At 39.6% G+C, this 24,857-nt stretch overlaps 2 protein-coding genes across 3 annotated transcripts in view; both read right to left on the bottom strand.

Moving 5' to 3' along the window:
- Positions 1–1,436: 1,436 nt before the first annotated feature.
- LOC146455039 (NFX1-type zinc finger-containing protein 1-like) lies at positions 1,437–15,127 on the bottom strand. Of its 2 annotated transcripts, none has more exons than XM_085094676.1 (6): positions 14,719–15,127; positions 11,543–13,493; positions 8,355–10,971; positions 6,582–6,997; positions 5,491–5,764; positions 1,437–4,997 (listed from the first exon to the last, which is right to left on the bottom strand). In XM_085094676.1, the coding sequence occupies exons 2-6, from the start codon at positions 13,482–13,484 to the stop codon at positions 4,700–4,702; spliced, it is 5,547 nt and encodes a 1,848-aa protein (XP_084950802.1). In that variant the 5' UTR covers positions 13,485–13,493; positions 14,719–15,127; the 3' UTR covers positions 1,437–4,699. The 2 variants fall into 2 exon arrangements, with proteins under 2 accessions (XP_084950802.1, XP_084950801.1); XM_085094675.1 differs by having other exon boundaries at positions 11,543–13,498; positions 14,719–15,126.
- A 1,496-nt stretch (positions 15,128–16,623) lies between these two features.
- Positions 16,624–24,857, bottom strand: part of LOC146455038 (kelch domain-containing protein 3-like) — a 22,040-nt gene continuing 13,806 nt past the window's right edge. Inside the window, exons 7-12 of the mRNA XM_085094735.1 lie at positions 24,119–24,187; positions 23,744–23,830; positions 22,445–22,553; positions 21,547–21,620; positions 21,124–21,202; positions 16,624–19,941 (exon numbers count right to left, since the gene is read on the bottom strand). Coding sequence (XP_084950861.1) covers positions 19,884–19,941; positions 21,124–21,202; positions 21,547–21,620; positions 22,445–22,553; positions 23,744–23,830; positions 24,119–24,187 — 476 coding nt within the window. The 3' untranslated portion in view covers positions 16,624–19,883. The remainder of the gene's footprint in view (positions 19,942–21,123; positions 21,203–21,546; positions 21,621–22,444; positions 22,554–23,743; positions 23,831–24,118; positions 24,188–24,857) is intronic.

The following is a 24,857-nucleotide window of genomic DNA, read 5'->3' as shown; positions in this document are numbered from 1 at the left end:
TACTATGTTATTGGCTGGCGGCTCACAGTGTGAGCCCGGTGTTGACATAATTCTCCGAGAAGGCGTGACATGCTTCTAAATCTTTAGAAGGCGAAAACTCGCAATACGATTTCTGCAAGATGCCTCCTCTTCAAATGAATTAATAGGGTATGTAGAATTGACGGAATTTCGTAAAATTTGGTCCGAAAGTTAACTGAACAACGAGGAACAAAAGGGTGTCGGCATTTTTTTTAAAATCAAATACTTCCCTCCTGGCGGCCTCGGAACGCAACACGTTTGCAAATTCTTTTTTACTGGAACTTGACAGATATATTAAAAGAAAACCAATAGGAATACGGGAAAATGCTCACACGCTTTGAGAGATTGATGATTTGTGATTAACATTGTGCAGCTACATTTCGTCAGAGATCACGTTTGATACCCGACGACGGGTATCAACGACGGAATGGCGCTCTGTCATTTTACTGTTTACCGGCTTCCTTCGCCTTAGCAGAGGAATAACCAAAATAGCTTATAATTTTATCGAATTCTGCATTAAATAAGCTTTTTATCGATATATAGATTGTGGTGGTTTCCCAAAAAACAACGCGCGTACGAATTTTTTTCGGGAAGGCACCCGCGAAGGTTTGGAGTAACCTTAATTACAGCATAGTCCAAAAGAATTTCAGTAATCATATTTCCAAAACTAACTTTTATTCCAGAAGGAATTTCTGACCCCAAAATATTACAGCATCTCATCACCATTACCGGATTTTATCGGAGACACATTTGGAAGAAATATTTTGTTCCTTTCCACATTTAAACAAAGTTCTAGCTTTTTAAACCTTGTTGAGGTCACTTGCAACGGTCTTTGTCCAACTTGTCATCGTTCACTTTTGCCTTCCTGCGAAAATTTGTCTACTTGACTGGCTAACAGTCACCCTGCGAGCAGAGCCTCCTTTTGTCTTTTTCTAGGCTCTGCTAGCAGGGTGCAAAACAGTTTGCAAAACTTTGTTTACCAGTCACTCTGGGTGGACTCTAGGCTCTGATCACGTGCGCCAGTCACATCACTCAATGACGACATTCGTGCGTCTATACTCTAATCACACACTCTGCTACACCAATCAAAACGCGAGTTTTACACTCTTCATTGTATAAAGTTCAGTGCATGAATGACGCAGGCATATTCAGAAAAAGGAAAACCGAGTGTTCCTATCAGGAGTCGACTAACCTAAGAACTTCCGATTACAAGTTCGGATGCTCGTCTTCTGTAAGCTGTAGCTCAGTGGTGGGAGCTATTAAGGCCATTAAACTAGGTTCATGAGACAAACATCCTGCATACTGCTAGGATTGGAATGTCAATCTTAATGAAATAATAGGAGCACTCGGATTTCTTTTTTTCCGAGTATGCCTGTGTCGTCACTGAGCAACACATCATTCTCTTTTATTGCATAGTCTGAAAATATTCAATCACATTTATTTCAACAACAACTTTATTTACTAACACAGATTACATTTTTACAGGCTTTTTCAGTTTCGAAACTGCTTAAGTCGCGTTCTAACTGCGAGGATCCTTCTTGTATTTGATCTTTCATCCGCAGTTCAAAAGTTTCATGTATTTACATTCATTTATTCATCCTCAAAACATTAAATATTAATGTCTTGCACTGATGTCTTGAGAAGCTGTAATCATTGCAAAAACTCTTGGGAAGATTGCTAAGGTTTGCCTGCTTTCACTTTCCTCCTCTCCCCTGTATCAGTGTTCAGTTTCAACTGTAAATCTTTACGCATTATTCTTCGTGGGGAATCCAACATTGAACAGGGGGTGGGGAAAACGACAAACAAAGGCATAAACAAACGTAACTAATAAAAATTGCTATTGCTGTTTTTTAGTGTCACGCCATTGAAAAAAACATCGAAACCATTCCATGAATGAAGTCAAGAAATTGACATGTTATAGATGATAAATAAATAAGGAATCTGTCCAAGTGTCAGGTCTGTGCGGTATTCCGTTCTCAAGTTATTCGACAAAGTGTTTCACACAAATGACCACAAATTTATTGAGCTTAGTATTGGGAGACGCCATGAGGGGCACCAACATAGAGGCCGGAAATACGAAAACACATCTGGAGTTCACTTTTGCCAGAAAAGAGGTTTGTTTTCCCTTGTAAATTTTCGAATGTTTAGATAAATATTTCTCCTCAAACTTAAATTGTTCAGAATGCTGAAAATCACCCGAAGAGTCATTTTTAAGATACGGAATAGCTCTGTCACGCCTGTTCTCCCGATGTCACGCACGATGAAAACTAAGAAATTGAAACTGTTCTTTTTTCAAAAGGAAGTATGACACCGAGCTAAGAAATTGTGAAAAGACATTTTTAGGTAATCTTTCTTTGGATGAAGGTAAAAATTTTGTAGGCCTCCCGGCTTTGAATTCTAGAATTTGGTGACGTCACGTGAAAAGCAAGAATACCAGGCTTGTCTTAACCTTCCCAATAGAAATTGGCGATGATTGTAGCTTCATCCTATTTCCAAACACCTCGAAGTTGGAAATTATAGATGAAACATTCCTATAAGATACTATTACATCAAAAGTTTAACACTTACTTGTAGCTTATCAAATAGTGTTTTGAATTATTATTCTATGTCCGCTTAAAACCTGTTTTGGAACAATTGTTTCCACTAAAAAGTAACAAAATTAAACAAAAATTACCGTTAATGCTAGGTGTAACTACATTAATGCTTCTAAATTTCCCTCGTTTCTAAACCTAAAGCATTTTTTAATTTCGGAAATAATCCATCAAAAGAATAAATCAGTTTTGAAAAAAAAATTCTTCATTCAAATAGTAGCACGTCCTTTTTCACCTAAAAATTACGGCTAACAGTTATTCCAATTCTTCATTTCGTTAACTATTTCTCAAATGCCAAATCTACGAAGTATTTTTTGTAATTCATTTTTGTAATTGACATTAAAAAGCCCTCTTGGGGACGTGCTCATTAAGGTTGTATAGTATTTTATTGTATTGCATTGCATTACATTGCATTGTACTGTACTGTACTGTATTGTATTGTATTGTAGTTTATAATACATCAAATATTTTCGCTCGCGCGCGATTGGTCTAAACGCCTCACGTCACCGAATATACCCCAGCTAAAACTGGGGAATATCCGAGGATATTTTCCAAGTGATATTCCCCAATTTCAAAAACTTCAAGGAGCGTCAAGTTTGCAATTGAAATGAATGTCAAGATGGGCGAATGGTTTGCTTTTGTGACAGAAGAAGAGATAAACCTGCTGGTCGATAAACCAGTACCAGAAAACAACATACGCTCTAAACGTTTTTGACGGTAAGCTGTTCGTAAACGAAATGTTGAAATACTCAAGCTCGTATTTGCGACATTTTCTCTTGGTTTGAACTCTGTTTAACAGTCCTTGAATTAAAAATGTGGTAAAACTGAAAAATATGAAAGGCGAAAAGTTTTAGCCCATCTCATTTAAGAGTATTTATGGTTTTCTTTCAGTCTGGCGAAATGAGAAAGCCATCAACAAGCTATTAAACGAGTTTTATTAATAAGTTCGAAGCTCGCTCACACGACGGCAAATATTACAGTTGTAATTCAATGAGAGCAATTCGTGCTGGCCTGGATATAAGGAATTTAAATAACGAAAACATAAATTTCAGTACCATTACTGACAGAGTTCAAACAGGTAAATGATGCTATCAATGCTCACCTGGTCGAGATCGCTCGCGAACATAAAATCTCGTCCCCGAAACAAAAACCAGCCATGATACCCCGAGATGTCGAAATTCTCTACGAAGAGAAGCAGCTTGTCCTACTCTCGAGCAACAAGTTTAATCCTCAGTGATTGTGAACGACTTCGTTGCTGGCTCCATTCAATGTCAAGTTAGCAAAGAAAGCGCTTTGATGGAATCCGGCAAAAACAACCCCTGTGGCGTCGTATTCGACTTCGATTTCTTCAAAGGTCGTTTTCCGCTAGCAAATTCCACAATTGTGTTTTCGATATAAAGTGCTGCTCCAATTGAACACGAGATAAAGGAAGAGAACGACAAAGCGCCGGCTGTTTCGTTGACGGCAGTTTACACTTTTTACGGAATGCGATAGTTTACAGTTTTTCGCTTTCAGTGATCTTTAGCTTGTTCTTGAGAGGTAGTTAGATTTCCTGTAACTTTATCCGCCACTTGCATCTTGCTTTTGTCTTTCACGGAATTAAACAAGTTTACTTTCCTTTCAAATGTTTTACCTTTTCCCCAAACAAACGCTTTCGACCTGAAGCGAAATCTGACGTGGAGATTTTGGAAGCCAACTGACAAACTTTGACGTGATTGACATATGACAGAATGGCAGATCCTGCCGATTCCCGCGAGATTCCCGCATGTTGCGAAAAATATTTGAAGGATAATAAACACAATAGTCTCCATTTGACTTTAAAAATATGCTCAGATATTTGTCCTTGGACATAATCTGCTCCTTGAAGCTCACAGTTTTCCTCGAGCTTCGCTCTCGGAAAACTGTTCGCTTCGCGGAACAGATAATGTCCGCGGACAAATATCTGAGCATATTTTCGCGCCAAATGGAGGCTATTGTTTATGTATTGTATTGTATTGTATTGTATTGTATTGCATTGAAGTAAATATTTATGGTTTATAGATTCTCGATCGATGGAGATTAAAATTTGCAATTCAAATCAATTAAGTATTTTATACTTCATCTGGATTAACGTCATTTTGCAAGTTTGCCTGTTCCGACCAAGCAGGGTATTGTGCTCCGTCCATCTCAGGGGCAAACTCATTTCCCTCTACCAGTGTGTGTCTTTCTCCACCAATCACAGCTCCGCATTCAGGACACGTGCTTCTCTGCATTGCGCCACCGCACTCACCAATGGCGTAGATGTGTCCCTGGGGACATTTGTACCAATGACCTTTCGACAGGCCAACCGCTGACACGATCTGCTTCCTTTCTTCTGGTGTCAAAGGAGAGAGGCAGAGGTGCGCTTTCCTGAAATGGCGAAAGGAAGATTGCTGAGAAAAACAGATAGTGATAACTTAACTGTGCTCTGCAAGCCAGGCGTACACCCACTGACCCGTTTGTACAACTTGTTCCGCTATTGCAGTAAAACAAGTAACCTTTCTTGTTTCATCCCCCAACGCGAAAGCGCGAGAATTTAATTTTTTTCAGTCGAGATACAGCCGGTTCCAAAACTTGTAATTAAATATTTCTGTCATTGCTGAAAGAAAAAAAAAAGAATTTGGATGACATACTACAGAAATGTAAAGATAACCGTTAACTTATGTATGTATGACCATTCAAATGAAAGCTACTAAGCAATACTTTCCTGTGGTGCTGTTTATTATGCTGCACAAGGTGGTTCTGACTTTTCACTCTGTGGATTAAATCCCAAAGTGTGACCATTCAAATGAAGCTACAGGACAGTATCTTCGTGTGCAGAATTCGTTTAATTCTCATTAGCAGTTAAAGCGAGTCGAATTACCGGATTGCTGCCAACTTTTTTAAAAGCTCATCTAGCCTGTTGGCCTCTATGAGTTTGCCGCTGGATAGTTCATCGCGAACCTCTTCCATCACGACAGCGAATGGTGTATCCAATGTCAGGTTTAGGGTCTTGACATCATGATGCAATAAACACAACTCCAGTTGCAGATTAAGTCTGGTGAATTCTACGTCGATGTCTTGCAGCTCTCTGTGAGTGACTAATTCAGACATCGAACGCGTCTTCAAGTAATCCAGTTCTCCCTGAACGTAGGACCCTGTCCAAAAATATAATAATAATTTAAAAGATTAATCACGACTGAAAATCAAACAATGAGAAAACTACTTTCTATTTAAACTGGGAAATTCATCAGTACAACGCCACTTACCTCAGACCGGCATCTCCTTAGGTTCACAAATACATATTTTCACTTTCTAAGGCGGGCGTTTTTTGGCAGGGGGACATATTGTATTCTGAAAAATGAATACACTGAAAAATCTATGTTGTTTCTGTTTCCTGGTAAAGAGGAGTTAGGTTGGAGTTAGCCTGCCCTCAGTGCCTCAGGTTTTTAAAAGTCTCGCCCCAAGGCCAGCACCTAAACGATGGACAGTTATATAATAAGTGGCACAGGGTCGAGAGCGTGTCCATCTTAGACTTGTGCTCCGTGGGCAAACTAAGTATGTTTATGTTTTGCGTTTACGTCCGAACTATCTTAATAACACCACGAGTCAATGACTAATGTGAACTCATTGCATAATTTCTTCTATAAAGGGATATTCAAATGACTTTAAAATAATTGTCAAAGAGATCACTGATTTTGGCCAGCCACCTGTATATTCTTTTCAGCTTACTTTATTCTGAGCACTTTCTCGCATCGTCCGAGCGATGTTCGGACGGACGCTCCTTTCGAGATTGTTGATAAACTTCAAATTTTATAGATATCATGAACTAGTTACTTTGAGATCTTCACCGTAGTTCACTCAAGAGAAAACGAAGCTTACTTTTCCCTTTTTTAACTTCGTGTATTAAAAGAAAAATTAGTATTCACACGGCTACGTAAAAGCATAAAATTCTCTATACATCTATGGACCTACCTTCCAAGCGGCACTCATTGTGGCCTTTTCTGCAAGCGGGCTGTCTGACAAGCTTCTGTTTTAGTTTCTGGCTCATAGCGTAATACCGCTCCATCAGAGTCACTTGATTTTCAATAACAGCAGCTTTTCCTTGGCTCAGTCGTTTCACTCTGCGATCTAACCTATTCCACTCCATCTCGTCCTCCACGTCAAGCGTGTTCTTCAGGACGGTCATACGCGTCTGCAACCTTTCCTTCATCTCCTCTATCTCGATTGGGTGCCCGTGCACCTTTTTCTTGACTTCCTCTACGTATTGAAGCTGTTCTTTAATGACGTTACCGTATCGCAGACTCGTGCGGATTACAGTCTTACAACGAGGGCAATGTTTCAGTTGGATCACCTGACTTTCTGAGGAATCGACATTCATATCCATGTACCTGAGAATTTACAAGACAATATTTGAAAATTGAGAATGATGTATCTGTCAGTCTTTTGCAACTGCGCAAGGACGTTCTCTTGCAGCGTGCTCGAAGACTCAGGTTCCGCCAGGGAGTCACCTACCTTTTGTCTTGAAGAGTCGTGATGTCCATGAGTACAATTATCAGACGAAACGAATAATTTGGACAATCTTGACACCAGTACCAGAGGTCCCACCTTAAAGAGGGATGAATGGCAGGGACCATTCCAAGGAGGGACCTCAAAATGTCTGTCTTAGTAAAGTGTCCACCTGAGAAGGACTATATATTCTTACTAGAACGATGTACCTATAGAAAGGTTTCCTTTACTATTCTCACTGCATATATAATTAGAACTTCCAGAACTTGATCTTTGTCGATTGAGAAGATATTTTTGGTCTGTAAGTTTCCACCAGTGCTAGCATGTCAATCAAGGTTGTCATTTTTCAACCAGTAACGTTAATGTAGGCGGGACCAGTGAGCCATGACACGAAATAAACACGATAAGAGGAAAACAGAGTCAAATTTTTGCATGCATACTATTAACAAGTAATCACATGATTTGTCTCGTGTAATTTGGGATAGATCAGCACTCGTAAATTTTTCAAAGACTACAAATTGCACTCACCCTACGGGCTCGTGCAATTTGGTTAGCCTCTAAAAAATTTACTCGTGCTAATTTATCCCAAATTGCACTCGAAATCATGTGATTACCTATACTTATTGGTGTTTATATAATAAACAAAACATTACCTGACCGCTTGGAGTGAGAAACTTCTCTTCTCAGGTTGAAAAATATTACACTCGTTCGCTGCGCTCACTCGTGAAATATTTTTTAACACTCGGAGAGAAATTTCGTATCTTCATGCGGTTATGTAATATCCTTTATTTCTCATTATGACTTTCCAAAATACCGTACGTTTGTCCCAAATTCAAACCACAAGTTAATTTCATAGAGGTTGTTAATTAGTTATCGTGTTTGAAATGTTAGATCAAAATCAATCGCTTGTCTCATGATTGTGTAGAGTAGGTAATAATCGCGACGTTTCGTGCGCCATACAGCTGGTATTCATCAGGCGATGGTGTCGGCTGGCTGGCTACTTATATTGATACACAGCCAGTCAACATCATGCATTGCCTGATGAAGACTATTGAGCTGTACAGCGGTCGAAATGTCGCGATCAGCACCTATGCTACACAATCGCGATACAAAGGATTAATTCTTTCCCAGAGCGCTACTTGTTCCAAGGCCAAATGTTTACGCTAAAAACACCTCCATAGTATTTTCTACACGAACAATAGAAAGTCACTGAATACGAATACATGGAATCATGTTTACCTGTCTAGATCCGATACTGCAAAGATGTGTTTGCAGTCTGGTAACTGAATGAACAACGCATCTTTATCTTCTTCCCCACCGAGAAAAATTTCGGTGATGGCATCTCTTCCATCATTTTTCTCGCACACCGCGCAAATACAGACCTCTCCACACAAACCACGACAACGATGGGCGTCTGGCTTTCTTCCACATCTAAGGCGTTTGTTGCAAGGCTCGTTACATCTTGGTCGATTGCACAAGTCGCCACATAGTTTGGTACATTTGTAATGAGGGCACTTCCACTGGCATTTCTCACTGCATGAAACGCATGGTTCTCCGCATCTTTTGGGGCAATGGTTGTGCTTACAACGATTTTCACACTTCTGGGAACATGGTGGACACGAGATAGTACAGTTTGCTTTACAAGCATGAGAACACACCAAGACCCGGTCACACTTCTTTTTACATCGCTTGTGCACTCGACCCATTCGACATTCGCCACATTTTCCAGAACACTGATGATCACATTTCAAAGTGGCCCCACATGGGATTGAACAATCTGCTTGTGTGGCGGAGCAGGCAATGGTGACTTCGTGTCTACATGGCCAATCATTTCTCTTCACCAGCTCTTGACATTTAGCTGTGCAGGGCTCACCACAGCGCGCTTGACATCGATGACCACATTTCGGGAGGAATTTTTCGCACTGCTTCTTGCACTGCACCTTGCACAAATTGCCGCATCTTACTTTCGCCATGTGACCACAAACTGGAAGCTTTCTCTCCACAAGCTCAAGGCAATTTGTCTCGCATTCCTGATAGCAAAGTTTAGGGCACTTGTGTGAACAACCTGGAATGGTTTTGGTACATTCCTCCGTGCAAATGTACTCTTCATGTTCGGGGTCTTTAGGATGACATAACTTTTTGCACGCATGACCACAGTTGAGACGCACTTCACATGGCTTCAGACATCCCCCTTCAGGAACTTTCTTGCTAAAATCTTCGGCTGTTTCAGCTGTCACTTCGTCATGATGGATTTGGCAAACAAGGGGCAACGCGGTTCCGATGCTACTACTCGCTTCCAAATCTACCACAATCTTGCTCCAGATTTCACTGTGTTTAGAGAGTAGATCGAAGTTGCCTATGCAGTAAAAACCCTTCTTGGCACGAGACAAAGCCACGCATGCGCGGTTAACAATTTTAATAAATCCCACCTTCTCGTCTTTGTTGCTGCGCACAAGGGACAAAAGGATGATGTCATTTTCTTCCCCCTGGAAATTGTCAACGGTCGTCAAGCGAACGTCTTTGACTTCATCGTCCTTTTTATCTGCGATGTCTCGAATGGCAAACATCTGTCCGGTGTAGGTGGTAAGAAGTGTTATTTGCTCAGCCTTGTAGCCTTGTTGAAGTAAATACCGACACAGAGCAACTAGAAACGTAGCTTCGTAGTCATTGATATGACTGTGCGATTCATCATTATGGTTCTCCAAGTGAGAGTGGTTGATAAAGAACATGTTCCTCTTCACTCCCTTGATGTCCTCATACTTCTCTACAGATTCGTGATTCTCGAGATCTTCGTAGATGTGTTTCATCAGGGCGGAAATTTCAGGCCTCATTCGATGTTGTACAGACAGCCTCTCGCAGGGAATTCCAACATTCACCATTCTCTCAAACAGCGACACGTCCAGTTTGTACTTCTTGGCCAATTCAAAGACTGCGGGGGTGGGTCTAAGTTGCTGATGATCGCCAATCAAAATCAAGTGCTGACATCCTTTTGTTAATGACGTAATAATATGGGCCTCCAATACTGCAGCAGCTTCTTCCACCAAAACAATTTTCGGGCAGATCCGCTGGAGGATGCGGCGGTACCTGGCGGCGCAAGTTGTTGTCATGCCAATGACACGTGCGTTTCGAAGAATATGGAAGTCTTCTTCGTTTGTCACCTCCTGTTGACGGGCCAATGCTCTTTCGTAATCAGGCTGCTTGCTCTGAAGCTGATTTAAGTGGTGTTTTTCTGCTCGCTGTAGCCAAAGTCTGTAAAGTTTCCAGCTTTGATAAAACGACAAGCGACTGAGGGAATCAGCACGCTTTTCTTCCTCTTCAGACATGACTTCGTTACTCTGAAGATCTCTGCACAGTCTGGCTGGCTTATTGGTGTCCTCTGTTCTGCAAATGGTCAAGTCAGAAGGCTGTGAAGATGTGATTTCATTATCGCCATTTTCGAAGTCAGCGTCGTAATTGTTAACTGATACTTGCATTCTAAAATCTTCGTTATGAGCAATGTCACGTTCATTTTTCTTCTTGCAGTCCGTCCGGGCAACAATCTTTACACCCAACCAATCCAGTAGTAAGTCGTCACTGCCATCAACTGTTTTATCTTCAAACCACTCGGCATGACGACGAGACATAAACCTCTTTAGTACACGAAATGAGAGAATTTCTCCTCTGCAACATTTCAACACAGCTGTGGAACTCGTAAGATCCGAGTCCTCTCGTAGCTCTCTGACTTCTCTACTTGCATGTATCCTTGCTTTGGCAATGTTTTCAGGATTGGCCTTCATCCGCCTGGTTTCATCTCGCCGACATCTGAGAGAACAGCTTTTCAGTTCTTCGCTACAACGTCCACCAACGCGAACAACGCCTGTAAAGAAAATCGTTCCGTTCATAAAATGCCGCGTTTTGAATGACGCTGGGAGTTCAATCCTAGCGGGAGAAGCTCGCAAATCAGTCATGGGGAATTTTGTCGTATATTTTAGTTGTTCAAGGTTTGGAATCGTCAAAGGTTGTGTAGTGGTCCAGATAAAAGAGTTCGACTGAAACCCGCCAACGCTGGCTTCCCAAGTTGGCAAACAAAATGGTAAAATTAAGGCTCGTTTAAACGTTTACAACATTTCCTTCAACATGCGCTCAATACTTTGTTGAACCAAATGTCAGGGGCGTTTGAACAGTTGTTTGGCATTGTTGAAGGTGTAAAAGATGTTGAACGCTTGTTGAATGAGTTTCGAATCAAATTCAATTTGGTTTAAATTTTCATTCAACATCCATACAACATTTCCTCTGTTCACAAAAATGTTGAATGATGTTGAAGCCGTTTGTGGACGGCCAGTAGATTGTCCAAATGTCTCTGGTTGTTGAGCTAATTGGTCAACGAAGTCGAGATATTATTGTTCGTTGTCAATACTTAATCATGTATTGAAGTATTATAGTCTTACCCTCCAACGGTTGGCCTTTTAGGAACTCATCCAAAGCATGGTTGGTATGTGACACCATCAAGATTGGTGACCGTTGTCCATCCGCTTGCCAAAGTGAGGCACTCTGCAAAAGTACTTGTGCGATCTTCTGACCAACGTACGTCTTTCCAGTACCTGGTGGTCCTTGAATGACAGCAATCTTCTTTGTCAACGCCATCTTGAATGCACGCATCTGGGAGTCATTAAATCCCAGGCTATCTCGGTTGAATGGCAAGTCGTAAATATTTACAGCACCCTCCGGAAGAAGGTAGTCTGACGAATCGCTGTCACCTGAAGCTACGCTACTGACGTCAGAGAACGCATCGCCAGTCACAGAGACAGAATTGACATCTATGGTAACGGAATTGTCCTCGGGCATTGACTCATCGCCAGCTGGAGCCCAGTCGCTGTTGTGTGATTCTGAATTCCCATCAAAGTCTGTTATGCCACTCATGACAAAGAAGCCATTAGTTTTTCCCTCATAGCCTGGTGGACCGACCTCTCTGATGCATTTCACAATGTGTTTCTGGAAAGGGAGCCTATCGGCTTGGATTTCTTGCAAACCTTCCAGAACATGTCTGTACGCTGAGAAAAACGCCGGAGATTCCACCATATTAAACTTCTCTTTTTCCTGAATGCACTGATTTAATTTTTCAAGCTGAACTCCTTCAAAGCGGACCTCAAGCTCACCGCGGCGAAGGTCACTTGGCTCTCTATTCTCAACTGTCGCAAACAACAGGTCGTAGAAGTCATCTGCCGAAAGACAAAGAAGGGATCCAAACTTCAAACGTTTGGCCTTCTCCCATTTCACATGCCTCACGCTTCCATGTTCCCTGTCAAAACGAATTCTGTATACCATTCCCTTTCCATTACATACGGGATACAGGACGGTGACATTATGGTAAACATAGACGACCTTACCAAGCTTGTTACCCCTTGTAGAATTTGCCCCCGGGCGTCCATAGTTCTCTCGAAGCTGCTTTATTCCGTCTCGTAAAGGGATGATGAAGTCTTCTCTTAGAAGCCGGAACTGCACGTCCAAATAATGCTCCAGGTCTTTGTACGTTCCACCAACAACGTTGACGCGGAGAAAGGGTTTGCAATGAATATTGAGGTCCGCAGCTTGTGGAATGACACTCATCTGTCTAAAATTCTCAGGGGGTTCAAGCTCCGATTCATCTTGGTTTTGCGCAGACTTAAGTTTTCGACGAATTATCTCATCTTTTAAGTCTTTCACGCGAATAATTTTTAGGCTTAACGTGTTTCCCTCACGCAACAGACTCTTACTTTTCAGCTCTTCGAACGCGTCGTTCAGTAGGCCAAGGGGAATAGTGTCAACTATTTCACGTCCAAATCTTTGTAACAGAGCGAGGAAAGTTTCCGACAAATTTGAGATCACCTCGTCAGGCTGGAATTCGCCGTCAAGTTGTGAAATGAATGGCATTCGATTGATGAAACTGGAGAGGTGAAGATGCAAAAACTTTGATTTGATTACAAGTCGCAGAATTTGTTCCGCATGTTGTGTTACCCTGTCTGACGAACACGACAGATGAATAGCACGAATAATTAGTTTCATCAAGTCCGGTCGGATGTCCGACTTGGAATTTAAAAGTGCTTCAAATCTTTTAGATTTGTTCGCGAGGTTCCAAATCCCATCTTCGGGAGAGTTTGAATTGCAAATGTCCTCCAAGGCCTTGTATCCAAGTGGTTCGTATTCTCTCTCCTGACCTACCACGCCCCCCTGATTTGTTCGTCTTCGTTTTGCCACGACTCCTGTTGAGTGATCTTCCCTCCTTTCCCATGTTCTCTGATCACGTGAAGATAGACCTGCTTCGCTTCTTCGCCTTGACTCTTCCAGATCGTTCCCTTGAGGTAAGTGTGGATGGTCAATTCTAACGTAACGTCTCTTTCGAGGGGTTGCCATGGTTTATCTCTTCCCTTTTTGAAATAAAATTAAATAAAACGCGGCAAGCGTTGGTTGAAACATTCAAATACAATCAAGTGTAACGATTGGTAGCTGAGACACCAACAGATTACTGCGGACAAAAGAACATTCCGAGTTATTTCATGTTAGAAAACTGGTTCTTTGTCAAATTTCAAACATTTCGAGCAATTTCATGTTAGAAAACAGGTTCTTTGTCAAATATTGGAGCAGTTTTGACAAAAATATGTCGTAATTCGTCTTCCTGAAAGACACAATGACATTTATTTATAAAAATAAAATACAGCAAAATCGCCGAAGCGCTGAAGCGCGCGACCTTTGGCACTTGATGTTGCAAGATATGCGCCCAAACAAGTCCAAGTCCAAGTTTTGAATTTATTTCTCAATACACGTTCCACATAAGGACATAAGACCCTTTCCTCTTCCTTTCTTTTTTACAATTTTGTAACGGACCTGGGGCCCGTTTCTCGAAAGCCCCGGTAACCTACCTGGGGCCCGATAAGTATTTTTTAGGCGTTTTTTTCGCCGATTACACAGTGATTACAGACACCGTATTTGGCCAATGTTTTCATAGAATTATAAGATTTTATAATTTGGTATTCAAAGCTAACAAAAGAAACGTTAAGAAACGTTTACCACCAAAGACACTTGTCGGGCCCGGTAAGTTACCGGGACCTACAGAAACGGGCAATACAAGGAAAGTGAAACGACTGTAATCGACAGCCGGAAATGATTGCAGTATTGTGAGACTTCGCTTGCATCGACTTGGGTCACTTGAAATATCGTCTCTTCGCTCCGATAAACGCTTTTCCGTGGCGGAACTCATCTGGGGGACCTCTGAAACAATAATCGAACGTAGTTTTAACGGGCTTTTAGCATATTAGCCGTTACGTGGGTAAATAATTACGATTGATTGATTAATTGAATGGCGTCATAACATTTTGTATTATGGCAACAGTCGTCTCTACCGGCACGGGAAATAGCAACATTCTTTACTAGAAATCAACGTGACACAGGCGAAAACCTTTCTTTGCCGCGAGCGAAACACGTCAACATTCAGTTACGAAACTTGACGCGGAGCGAGAAATGTCGAGCCGGGAAAACAGTAATCGTTTAAACCCCTCGCTTCTTCGAAGAAACCTATTTGTCCGTGCCTTGAAATTAATTGAAGTTGAGCCAAATTTTCTGAAACATGTTATATTATAACGTTGCCTACCCTGGTCCAACTTCTAGGTCCTCAGATGTAAGATCTGCTCTTTCTTACCGACCAAAGATGTGCGAGACCATTACATGCAGTTTCCTCTCAGCAAAACAACCTCACTTTTCTTTCTCCGAACGCCTTTTTGGATTCCGGGAAAAGCGTCTCCTCTGCGATTGGTTGAATGTAAAAGAACCAATCACAAGTCATGTGCTGTTACATCGGGGGGCTTCTGTCAATCAACCGCTTGGTACAGTGGCCTGAATCCTTGATTGCGAATGAACACTTGCGTTTTGTGGTCTTTTGACACCTAAAACTTTAGTAACATGGGAAATTTAATTCCTTTCTTTTTGTAAGATGAATACAGTAAAAACCCACATATAAGAACCTAGAATTTACGAGGTCAGGCTGAACAGGTTCTTATATTCTTAATAGGTTATTTTTAAGGAGCTTGTCGTAGTTTTACTACCAATACAAAATGATTTAGCACTTGTGTTTTCAACAACAAAAATGCTTGCCTTGTTGCACTGTAGCTTTATGGAAAACATATTTCGAGTGAAAATCCAAACAAATGTAAATCAAAGAAAACATAAACACAAGAACTTTTTGTCAGAAGTTTCTCACACAATTAAAATCCAGAATTTTGATTATCAAAATTGGAGTGATTGTTTTTGTATAAGAACCTATTTTTCTTTGTCAGGCTGAACAGGTTCTTATATTTTTGGGTATTTAAATGCCAAATTTCAGCCTGTAGGTTCTTATATCACTAGGTTCTTATATGCGGGTTTTTGCTGTAATTCAAAGTTGGTTTTAATAATATGCCTTTCGCAGTAATTGTTAAAATTTTCGGACGCTGATTGGCTCGTAGGAGTGCAGACAGTAAGAGAAAACCAATCCCTCTGGTGTTTTTTTCCGTGTTATTGTGAAAAACAAATCGAAGGCAATTTTCTATCTACAGTAAAAATAAAAGAAAGATCCTCGCAGTTCGTACGCAACTTAAAGTGCCCCTGGGACGAAAATTTCATTTTCCATCTTTTTGCGTTTTCGTGTAGAATATGACCTTCTTACTCGTGTTACCAAATTTCAATCCTTTACGGCGATTGGAGGTTTTTTTTTTTTTAGCTTTTTATTCGAGATTTCACGGCCGCCATTACTTGGCCTTGTTCCGGAAGTTAAGGCTCAAATTACAGGAAGTGACGTCATTGGCTCAACACGAAAAGTTCCACATGGCTAATTTTCATATGGATTCTACTTCATAAACTGTATTCTGCTGTTGCGAACTAAATAACAGCAGAATACAGTTTATGAAGTAGAATCCACATGAAAATTAGCCATGTGGAACTTTTCGTGTTGAGCCAATGACGTCACTTCCTGTAATACGAGCCTTAACTTCCGGAACAAGGCCAAGTAATGGCGGCCGTGAAATCTGGAATAAAAAGCTAAAAAAAAAATACTTCCAATCGCCGTAAAGGATTGGAATTTGGTGACATGAGTAAGAAGGTCATATTCTACACGAAAATACAAAAAGATGGAAAATGAAATTTTCGTCCCAGGGGCACTTTAGTAATTGCGAAAAGAAAGACTGAAAAAATTCAGGCTTGAGCACTGCACCGGCATTGCAGAGGTCCCCGTTTAAGCCTGAAATTTTTTTAGGCTGCTTAAGTTGCGTACTAACTGCAAACACCTTTCTTCTATTTAATCTTTCATCCGCAGTTAAAAATGTATGTTTCATATATTCACAAGATGTTTTTAACTTGGCAGTACAGTGAAATGTTCCATTTGAGTTTTGAACATTTTGACGTCATTTCTCTACAAGAGTAAAGAACATAGAAAATCAACGTCCATTTGTTAAATATATCATACGGATATAGTGCTCACAGACGATTCTTCTTTGGACAATTTTAACATTAAAATACAAACCAATAAGATTATGTCGCGCAATTTTATTTCTACATCAGATTTACTGAGTTTTCAACCAAACAAAAACTTATACATCTTAGGATTTAAATTAACAAACTAACAACAAAAATGAAGAAACAATAATTATATTACGACTTTGAGAAGAAAACACAACAACAACTGTACACGCGACTTGAATAAAGTGCAGCATTCCTTACAAAAGATTTACAAATTTTCCTTAATAACTTACTTCAGATATATATGAGAAATATTTACAGAATATGAACAAGAAGCAATAAAAATTTAATATAAAAGCGATTGACTTACCCACCAATTAAAATGCCCCATTATGTATTTAACCCTTCAACCCCTAATATCAAAGAACAAATTCTCCTATCCTGACCCCATACTTTTATTATAAAAGCACTAGGGAGAAGTTATTTAAATATCAAGAAAATTTACTTTGGGTGATCATATCCTTAATTCTCATGACCTCAGGGGTTCAATTACCATTGATATTAAAAGGAGAAATTTGATGCTGATTGCTGTTAGGGCTTAAAGGGTTATAACTAAGATATATTAACTATTATGTATTTCTATTTGAGAGCATACGTAAAACGTTTCTTCTAAAGGGAGATATAGCGATCCACTGTGGACTTTATTTTATCTGTATGACAGATAAGTATTAGTTACAAATAGTTGATACAAAAATTGACTTTTTTTATTTTATTTTGATTTTTGTTTCTTTATCTGGTTATTTGTCCTTGGCAGAAAGAAAGGCAAATAGTTTATTTTTGAGATCTTATTGAGTATGTAATAGTATTATACACTGTGCAATTATCAAGCTAAATCTAAAATGAAAAGTTTTCCCAACAGAACAAACTTCTTATTTCCCTTTATGTCTACAGGCTGAAAACTCCACTTATAATGTTTTATAAAATCCAAATCATCCACTAAATGCCTATGATAAAAGCTTATTTTGCCGAGCTGCCACGATCTCAGCACGTTACCATAGTGAATATGATGACGCTTTCGAAGCAAATCAATGTGAAATTGTTGAAAATACCCTCTAATTCCTGATTTCTTTGGAAAACATGGAGAGTGTCTCTTACTGGGTGTCACGCAAAATAGGATATGATTATCGCCTACTTTAACTTTCAAATTTCGTTCGTGCATTTTTTTTATCTTCTGGCATAGAACTGTTGCCCATTCGTTTTGCACATAAGACCTCCTGCTTTAACATATGAGGTCATAAAATCCAAAATGACAGTGCACAGAAACTTCAAATTGCAAATGAGAAACACTCATATGCAAGTTTTTTTCTACACTAAAATGATGTCACTATTTGGTAACAAAAAGAACTATCAATCCAACAATTTAACATTGAAGCTCCCCCTTAACAGCAGAGTCAATTTAAGAGCTGTTAGCAATAATTATTGAAGTCTTCAGTGCTCTCCCTAAGCGGGCAGGAAACTACCTTCAGTTCAGGCGATCTAAATTAACCTACATTTTTATTAATTTGCATAAATTTAATTGAAATTATTATAATTATTTTGGAAGAACCACCCCGAAACCCCTCAGTGACCGAAAATTGGCATTGCATAAGCTGGCATAAATTAATTTACATTTTCAAAATTTTGCATTACATTTGCATAAATTAAAGGGTCAATTTTAGAAGTACCCCTATACCACCATTAAAATCTTAATTCGATGACTTACAGGGGAGGTAAAAAATAGACATGGCATAAATTACTTAAACTTTCATTACACCTGTGTAATAAAAGTGTTCTTCCTTGGCTGAAAAATAGAGTGGTAAGTTGGCTTGGCATAAAACTGGTATAAATTTACATAGGTTGATTTCCGCACATTTGCATAACAATGACAGCTCATCAAAGGTTACTGTTTCTGCAAACTTGTAAGTAGAAACAGGGCAGGAGAACAGGAAATACCTCAGCTAAAGTTTATATTTCTTAATTGAATAACAATCTATATTTTACTACGTGAGAAAACAGCATATAAAACGTAAAAGCTAATTTATAAACTTCTTCCTATTAAAAATTTCCAGCACCCCTTTAATGATCAACATTAAAGCAACAAAACAAATTATGGTTTCTACAAGTTTAGAGCACCAAGATGCCCAGGGTCACCTCGGTATACAAAGTACCATTCCAACATAAGCTACTGAACAACACATTTCTGGTAGTGCTGTTTTTTTGATCTTTGTTTTTAAAAATACTGCAAAAGTTCCATTAAGCCCCCTCTCTACCTCCTAATAAGCCCCCCCTCCCCTTGGCCCCAGTAACATTTTTAAAAGGTCAATTGTCTTCTCTTATCCCACGACCCCCCCCCCCCCCCACCCCATCTCTCCTCTCTGACACCCCCTTTCCATATTAGAAAACACAAATCAAAGAAATACTCGGAATAAAAGAAATCTACTTCAAGAATCAAACCTAAGCCATAATTAAACTAGGTTCATGTGACAAAAGAGATACTTCAAAACTCAGGCGTACCAAAGGCCACAATATCAGTCAGTTTAGGAAAAGTTAGTCTGCAATGTGCATAAGTATCACTGTGCCAAGGTAAGAGAGACATAGTGATACACAACATGCTACCACTATGTTTCACTTAGTTGTGAGAAAACATGCTAGAAAAATTCATTCAATCTGCTATCAACACTCATCAGTTGAAAAATTGCCCCACCCCTCCCTGCTCTCTCTCTCTCTCTCTCTCTCTCTCTCTCTCTCTAGCAAGCCCCCCACCCCCACCATCTTGAGGACTGAAAAATAAATAATCTCCCTTGGGGGTTAATAGAGCTTTTTCTTACTGTGCATCAAAACATAAACTGGGATCATCATGTCCAGTCTTAAGGTGCTTTCCATTCATCAGAACTAGCCAGACAGACTGGCCATACATTTCATCGTAGACCTTCAAATTTCCTCCAAATAGCACGTACCATTTTCGGAGTGATTATTTTTTAAGATTTTGTAGCACCATGCCTTCAAAATGACGCATTCGATTTACAGACTGGCCAACCAGTTCTGACAAATGAAAAGCACTCTTTATTTAAAGAATTTTTTTTCCATGTACTTTCAATTATCCCTGAAGTTTGTCCTGTATTTCCAACATTTTGAACTCTTTCAAATCTACCCAAACTATCCCAGAAGCACGGGCATGCAGAACCTTCAAGGTGCTACATCACCAATGTACGCACTGGTACACAAGCAGCGGAGGACTAGAGATACTTTCTCCTGAACACTCATCAACGAGTCTTCCTTGTGTTGCCATTACCCTTGTGATGATCTTACAGAACTCCTGCCAGCCTCCATCATGCTCAATTCCATTCTATAAGTAAAACGGTAAAAAAAAAGTTCATCATCGTATACACTCTGCTATTTCAATAAATATTGTTGAGCAAAACTTCAAGCCTATGTACATAAAGCAAGACTGTCATGTTTGAGTAAAGACCATTAAGCTTTATGACGTTTTCAGAAAGTTAACAGGGAACAATTTGTTGTGATAGGCTTGTGTTTATTGAATTTTTCTCCTAATAGAGAAGTATTTCTGCGAGATTTTTGACCATGCACGAAAGCAGGTCTTAGCAAGGGCTACTGTAATAGACAAAGAAAAATGGGGGGTTGACCATCCATTTTTCAGATCATATAATTAAGCAGCAATAATTGTTTTAAATAAAATACATGACAGCATATGGCATTTTTTTTTTTTTTTTTTTTTTTTTGCAAATTGAAGCTCAATTACGCTATGTTTGGAAAATGCATGATTACCGGTACCCCAGTATTCAGTTCGGATTTCAATACCTTTTGCTAATTAATCTTCTTTTCTCATGAATGTAGTAATAAACCATGCCAAAACACTTTTGAATAATATTAGTCATAAGGACCCCAACATCCTTAATTAATTAGAAGTTCAATTATTATTAGCTCTTTATTGATTCCAAAAACAAACGTTTCGAACAACAGCTGAAAAAGATAAATAATTTACATGATAAAACCTTATGGGTTCTTGGACTAGTCCCCAAGATGTGCAGAATGTATATGCAGGGGAAAAAGAAGACACTGTCCTTTAGTGGTCAATAAGCTAAAATTCCCTGGCAGTACATATTAACCAATAACAGCATTAATCCTCGTAATATCAATGCTTAGTCAGTCAAAAAGGTTCAGAGAATAAAGGATATGATCACCCAATTGAATTTTATTTATATTTTTGAACACCCTCCCCCCTTGTAGTGTACTGGAAACGGAAGTTTAAGTTCTGTAACTGTTACATCACGTGGCTTTCTGGTTATTATGGGATGTAATGCGAGAGAGCGACCATGTGGTTTTTAGAAGTTGAATGAATAAACTTGTAGTTTTGAACTGAGTTGATTTACAGTCTTGAAACGAAAACACCACGCCCCCCCCGTTCACCTACTTTATTAAATGTATGGCAACAGGAATGGAGAATTTGACATTTGACATTGTGGACTGAAGGATTAATGTTGGTTTAGCAGTACATGTACATTCTTACTTGAGAACTTTGGGAAGTGGAGTCTGGTCCAGTCTGTACTGAATAACAGCAAGTTTACATAACGTACGGAGTGACGGTTCTGTGGAATTAAAACCAGCAATGTTAGTTTCTGTATGTCAACTGCAAGTGTGCAGTTCCAAAAAATATCCATACTCCACCCATGGAAGATTTTTGTTTTGCACCCCCTTTCCCCTTGGAAATTCCAGTTTAGCTTCATACTTTGCTCCTAAAATTTTGACTTTTAAAACCCCCCTCCCCCTAGGAATTTCCAAAGACCTTCCAAGGGGTGGGTATGGATTTTTTCTGGTACTGCACGTTCTCCAATTCTGATTGGGCAATCAATTGTAAAAAAAAGGACACACAGTGATTGAAACTGACCACACTTTTTGTGTGTCTCAACATGTGCAGAAAAGTCGCACTTACCAAGATCCAAGATGTAAAGATCGGAGTGATCTTGGAGATTGTACTCGTCATCTGCAGGAGCTCCTGCTACAGGACTGAAAACATACATTTGTATTAACAGTCAGTTAACAACTACAGGGTTTTTTTTGCAACTGTATTTTTTATTTTCAAAACCAACAATATTACAAAAATATCAGCGAGTACCAGTTACATCAGGCATAACTAACATAAACAAAATAAAGGCAACAACAACAAAAAACAAAAATAAAAACTCCATTATCATAAGCTAAGTAGTTTTCTACAGCCGTTTTCTTTGCATAGTTTGGTGGCAGCAGTGAAAAATAACATTTTCATCAGATAATTATAAGGACAGTTGGGAAGCTACCTCAATGTACTAGGGAATGGGGAGTAAGGTTAGAAAAATGGAGGTTGGGTGCCTGGAATATCCAAGGGCTTCCACTACTTGGCAGCCAGCACCTGGACTGAATAACGCCCCCATGGCTGACACAATGCTGCAACCCAGTCAGGAGCCCTCACGCAAATGAAATGAAAACAGGCACCCGTCACACTAAAGTATCAGTGGACAGAAAATAAAGGGGAAGGGGAGGGAGGGCAGAAAACTAGATGAAGAATGCTCTCGGCACACATCACTGGCTGAAAACTCCTCATGCTGTTGAAACATACGCCACATGAACCTCACGCCACACTAAGTACTACCACAGGACAGGCATTTTCCATACATTACTTAGACTTGGAAATTTCTTTATTCTTAAAATACCTATTAATTATCAAAAATATGACCATTTTCTGTAAAACAATGAAAACTGATCTGATCTGTGACACATTCTGTACCATGTATAATATTGAAGAAAGGCTGTTCCTTACCCCAGCATCCACCCTGGTAAATGTTGAGACTTACCTCGTGCCCCCAAAGATCATGAGCTTTGTTCCTATGAGACAACAGCAGTGTCTTCTTCTCGGACATGGGCCATGGCCTGAGATGTCTAGCTTGGTCCACACATTGGTATCTAACAGAGAATAATGGTTGTAACTTAGCTTCAAAAAGCCTACTTATATGAACAAGGGTATTATGTACTTATTGACTGCCTGGGAGGTCCAGACAGGGAAACATTTGGCTCAAGATCATTGTAAAAAGGAATGAAGATTAGCCTTGTTCAGTTATAGTTTTGCTATAACAAGAATGTCTGTTAGGGAACGCCCTCTCTTGTATGAGCGGCGCTCCCTGTAAATTTTCTTTTAGACCTCTTGTTGTTTCTGTTTAGCAACTGTCATTCTTATGCCATTTGTGGCATTTGGTTCAGGCTTCGTATGGCTCATTTCAGTGTGTCTTGTGACAGTATAGCCTCTCTCTTTTTATCTTTGTAAGGATAAGATTTGAACCGTGTAATAATCATTAGTCAGATGATCACACTAGATTGACTACTAAATATACTGCCGACTCTACATGTATATTAATTTTATAAAGTACATGAGCGTAGGAATGGGGCTAGCATATATTAAATAAAGTTATAGTTAAGCTCTCCTGGATTATCCAGGAGTCTCCCAGATGCCAAACAAATCTCCAGTCTCCTGTACGGGTGTACGGTACGGGTCTACAGTGTATCTCCTTGATAAAAGCAACTTTAGTTGGCATCATACTTGGAAAACAAGCTAAAATTTCGACTCAAATTTTCCATAAATCCAAGAAATAATATGGTGTTGTGGCTGCATTTGCATGCCTTTCACCTAATCTGCCACACACTTTGACAGAAACCAAAGAAAATATGATTTTTCAACATTGCCACTTATTAAGCAATTGTGTGATTGGATAAACATTCAACCATTTAATTGAAGCCCAGGGCAAAAATGTTCCAGTTTTGCGCGAATTTTGTGTAGACTCGTCCAAAATGCCGTTTATGTGAAGAATGTTTCTTTTATCTTAGTGGGGTGAGGGTGTATTGGGAGGGGCTGGGATGATTTTCAGAGGGGAGGGAGTGCAGCAATTTTGTTTGGAGGGTAGGGGTAGGGAAACAAGGGGGACTGGCTTAAAAGGAACAATCTCCATATTTCAGATCTTCAGAGGTTGGCATCTCTGCATGTACTATTTAAACATGTATAGCCTAATGTTCTAATTGGGATGACGATGATGGATGATGATGATGATGCTGATGATGATGATGTACTAATAATTATTATAAACACTGTACATGCTCCGCACCTGTGTCCAGACTGTACACCTCCCCATGATGTTTTCTTTCAAGTCCATTGTAACCACCAAACACATAAATGTGCTTACCATAAGCAACTGTGAAGAAAATATGCATATTAATAAATTTGTTGAACCAAATTAATCAGTAATTTTAGGAATACACAAGTTTCTTACTTCAATAATTGTGCCAGCAGACCTGAACCAGACAAAAAGCTTGTAATATGGATAAATACATCTGTTTATCAAGTCACTCCAAGTATGTCATATAATACAATGTACGCTTCCCTCGGTTACTCCTATTAGCCAGACCAATCACTGTTACATCCATCAGTGATTATTTTTTGATACAGCAATGATGCTGATGACATTTACTTGTAAACTAACCTGCTGAATGGCTGCGCCGTCCAACAGGTACATCCCCAGAGGTTTTGAGTTTAAACCAACAATTTTTTACTGCAAAGGTAAAACCGAAAGAAACGTCAACTAAACCAGCCTCTGCTGTGCCGCATATTTGTGGCACTATTTGCTGCAACAGGGATTAACGTGAAAAACGTTTTTAAGTGTCTTAAATGTGGCTAAATGTACTTTAGGCTAAGTTAAACTCGTGACCATCGCAGGTCAGGGACACACCACATGGTGGTAGATGCAGGGTGGCCTGGAGGGTTGTGCATGGGCCCTTGTTTTACAGCTCTCAAGTGGATCTCAAAGTATTTCATATGCATTTGTCATTCGGAAACGTTGTTCGGGGTTGTCTTGGTTACCCTTTGTGCTTGGATCGAATTACATATGGCTCCACCAAGTTCATTGCAGGCCCCTACCCCATGCTCATTTTTTGGCGATGAGTTTAAACAAAAATGAATTGAAACATGTAACCGCTGTTTAAACACCTCTAAAACACTTTGAACTAAACAAAACAGTTTGTTACCCCAACAAAGCATATTAAACCAACATCTTATTGGCAGACAAAGAAAATTACTGTCAACAATATTATTGAAGGCTTCATGTATTGAAGCATTATTAATCATGAATTCTCCAGTTCCAGGATTACAATAAATTGAGGTAACATTAATATTAGCAAAATAAAGCACAGACCACTTTGAACTGGGTGTATAAACTTGTTAAA

Source organism: Pavona decussata, unplaced genomic scaffold (genome assembly GCF_977016875.1).
Source record: "Pavona decussata unplaced genomic scaffold, jaPavDecu1.1 SCAFFOLD_286, whole genome shotgun sequence".
In the NCBI taxonomy this organism is placed as follows: domain Eukaryota; kingdom Metazoa; phylum Cnidaria; class Anthozoa; order Scleractinia; family Agariciidae; genus Pavona; species Pavona decussata.
This window is presented reverse-complemented; position numbering and strand designations above follow the sequence as displayed.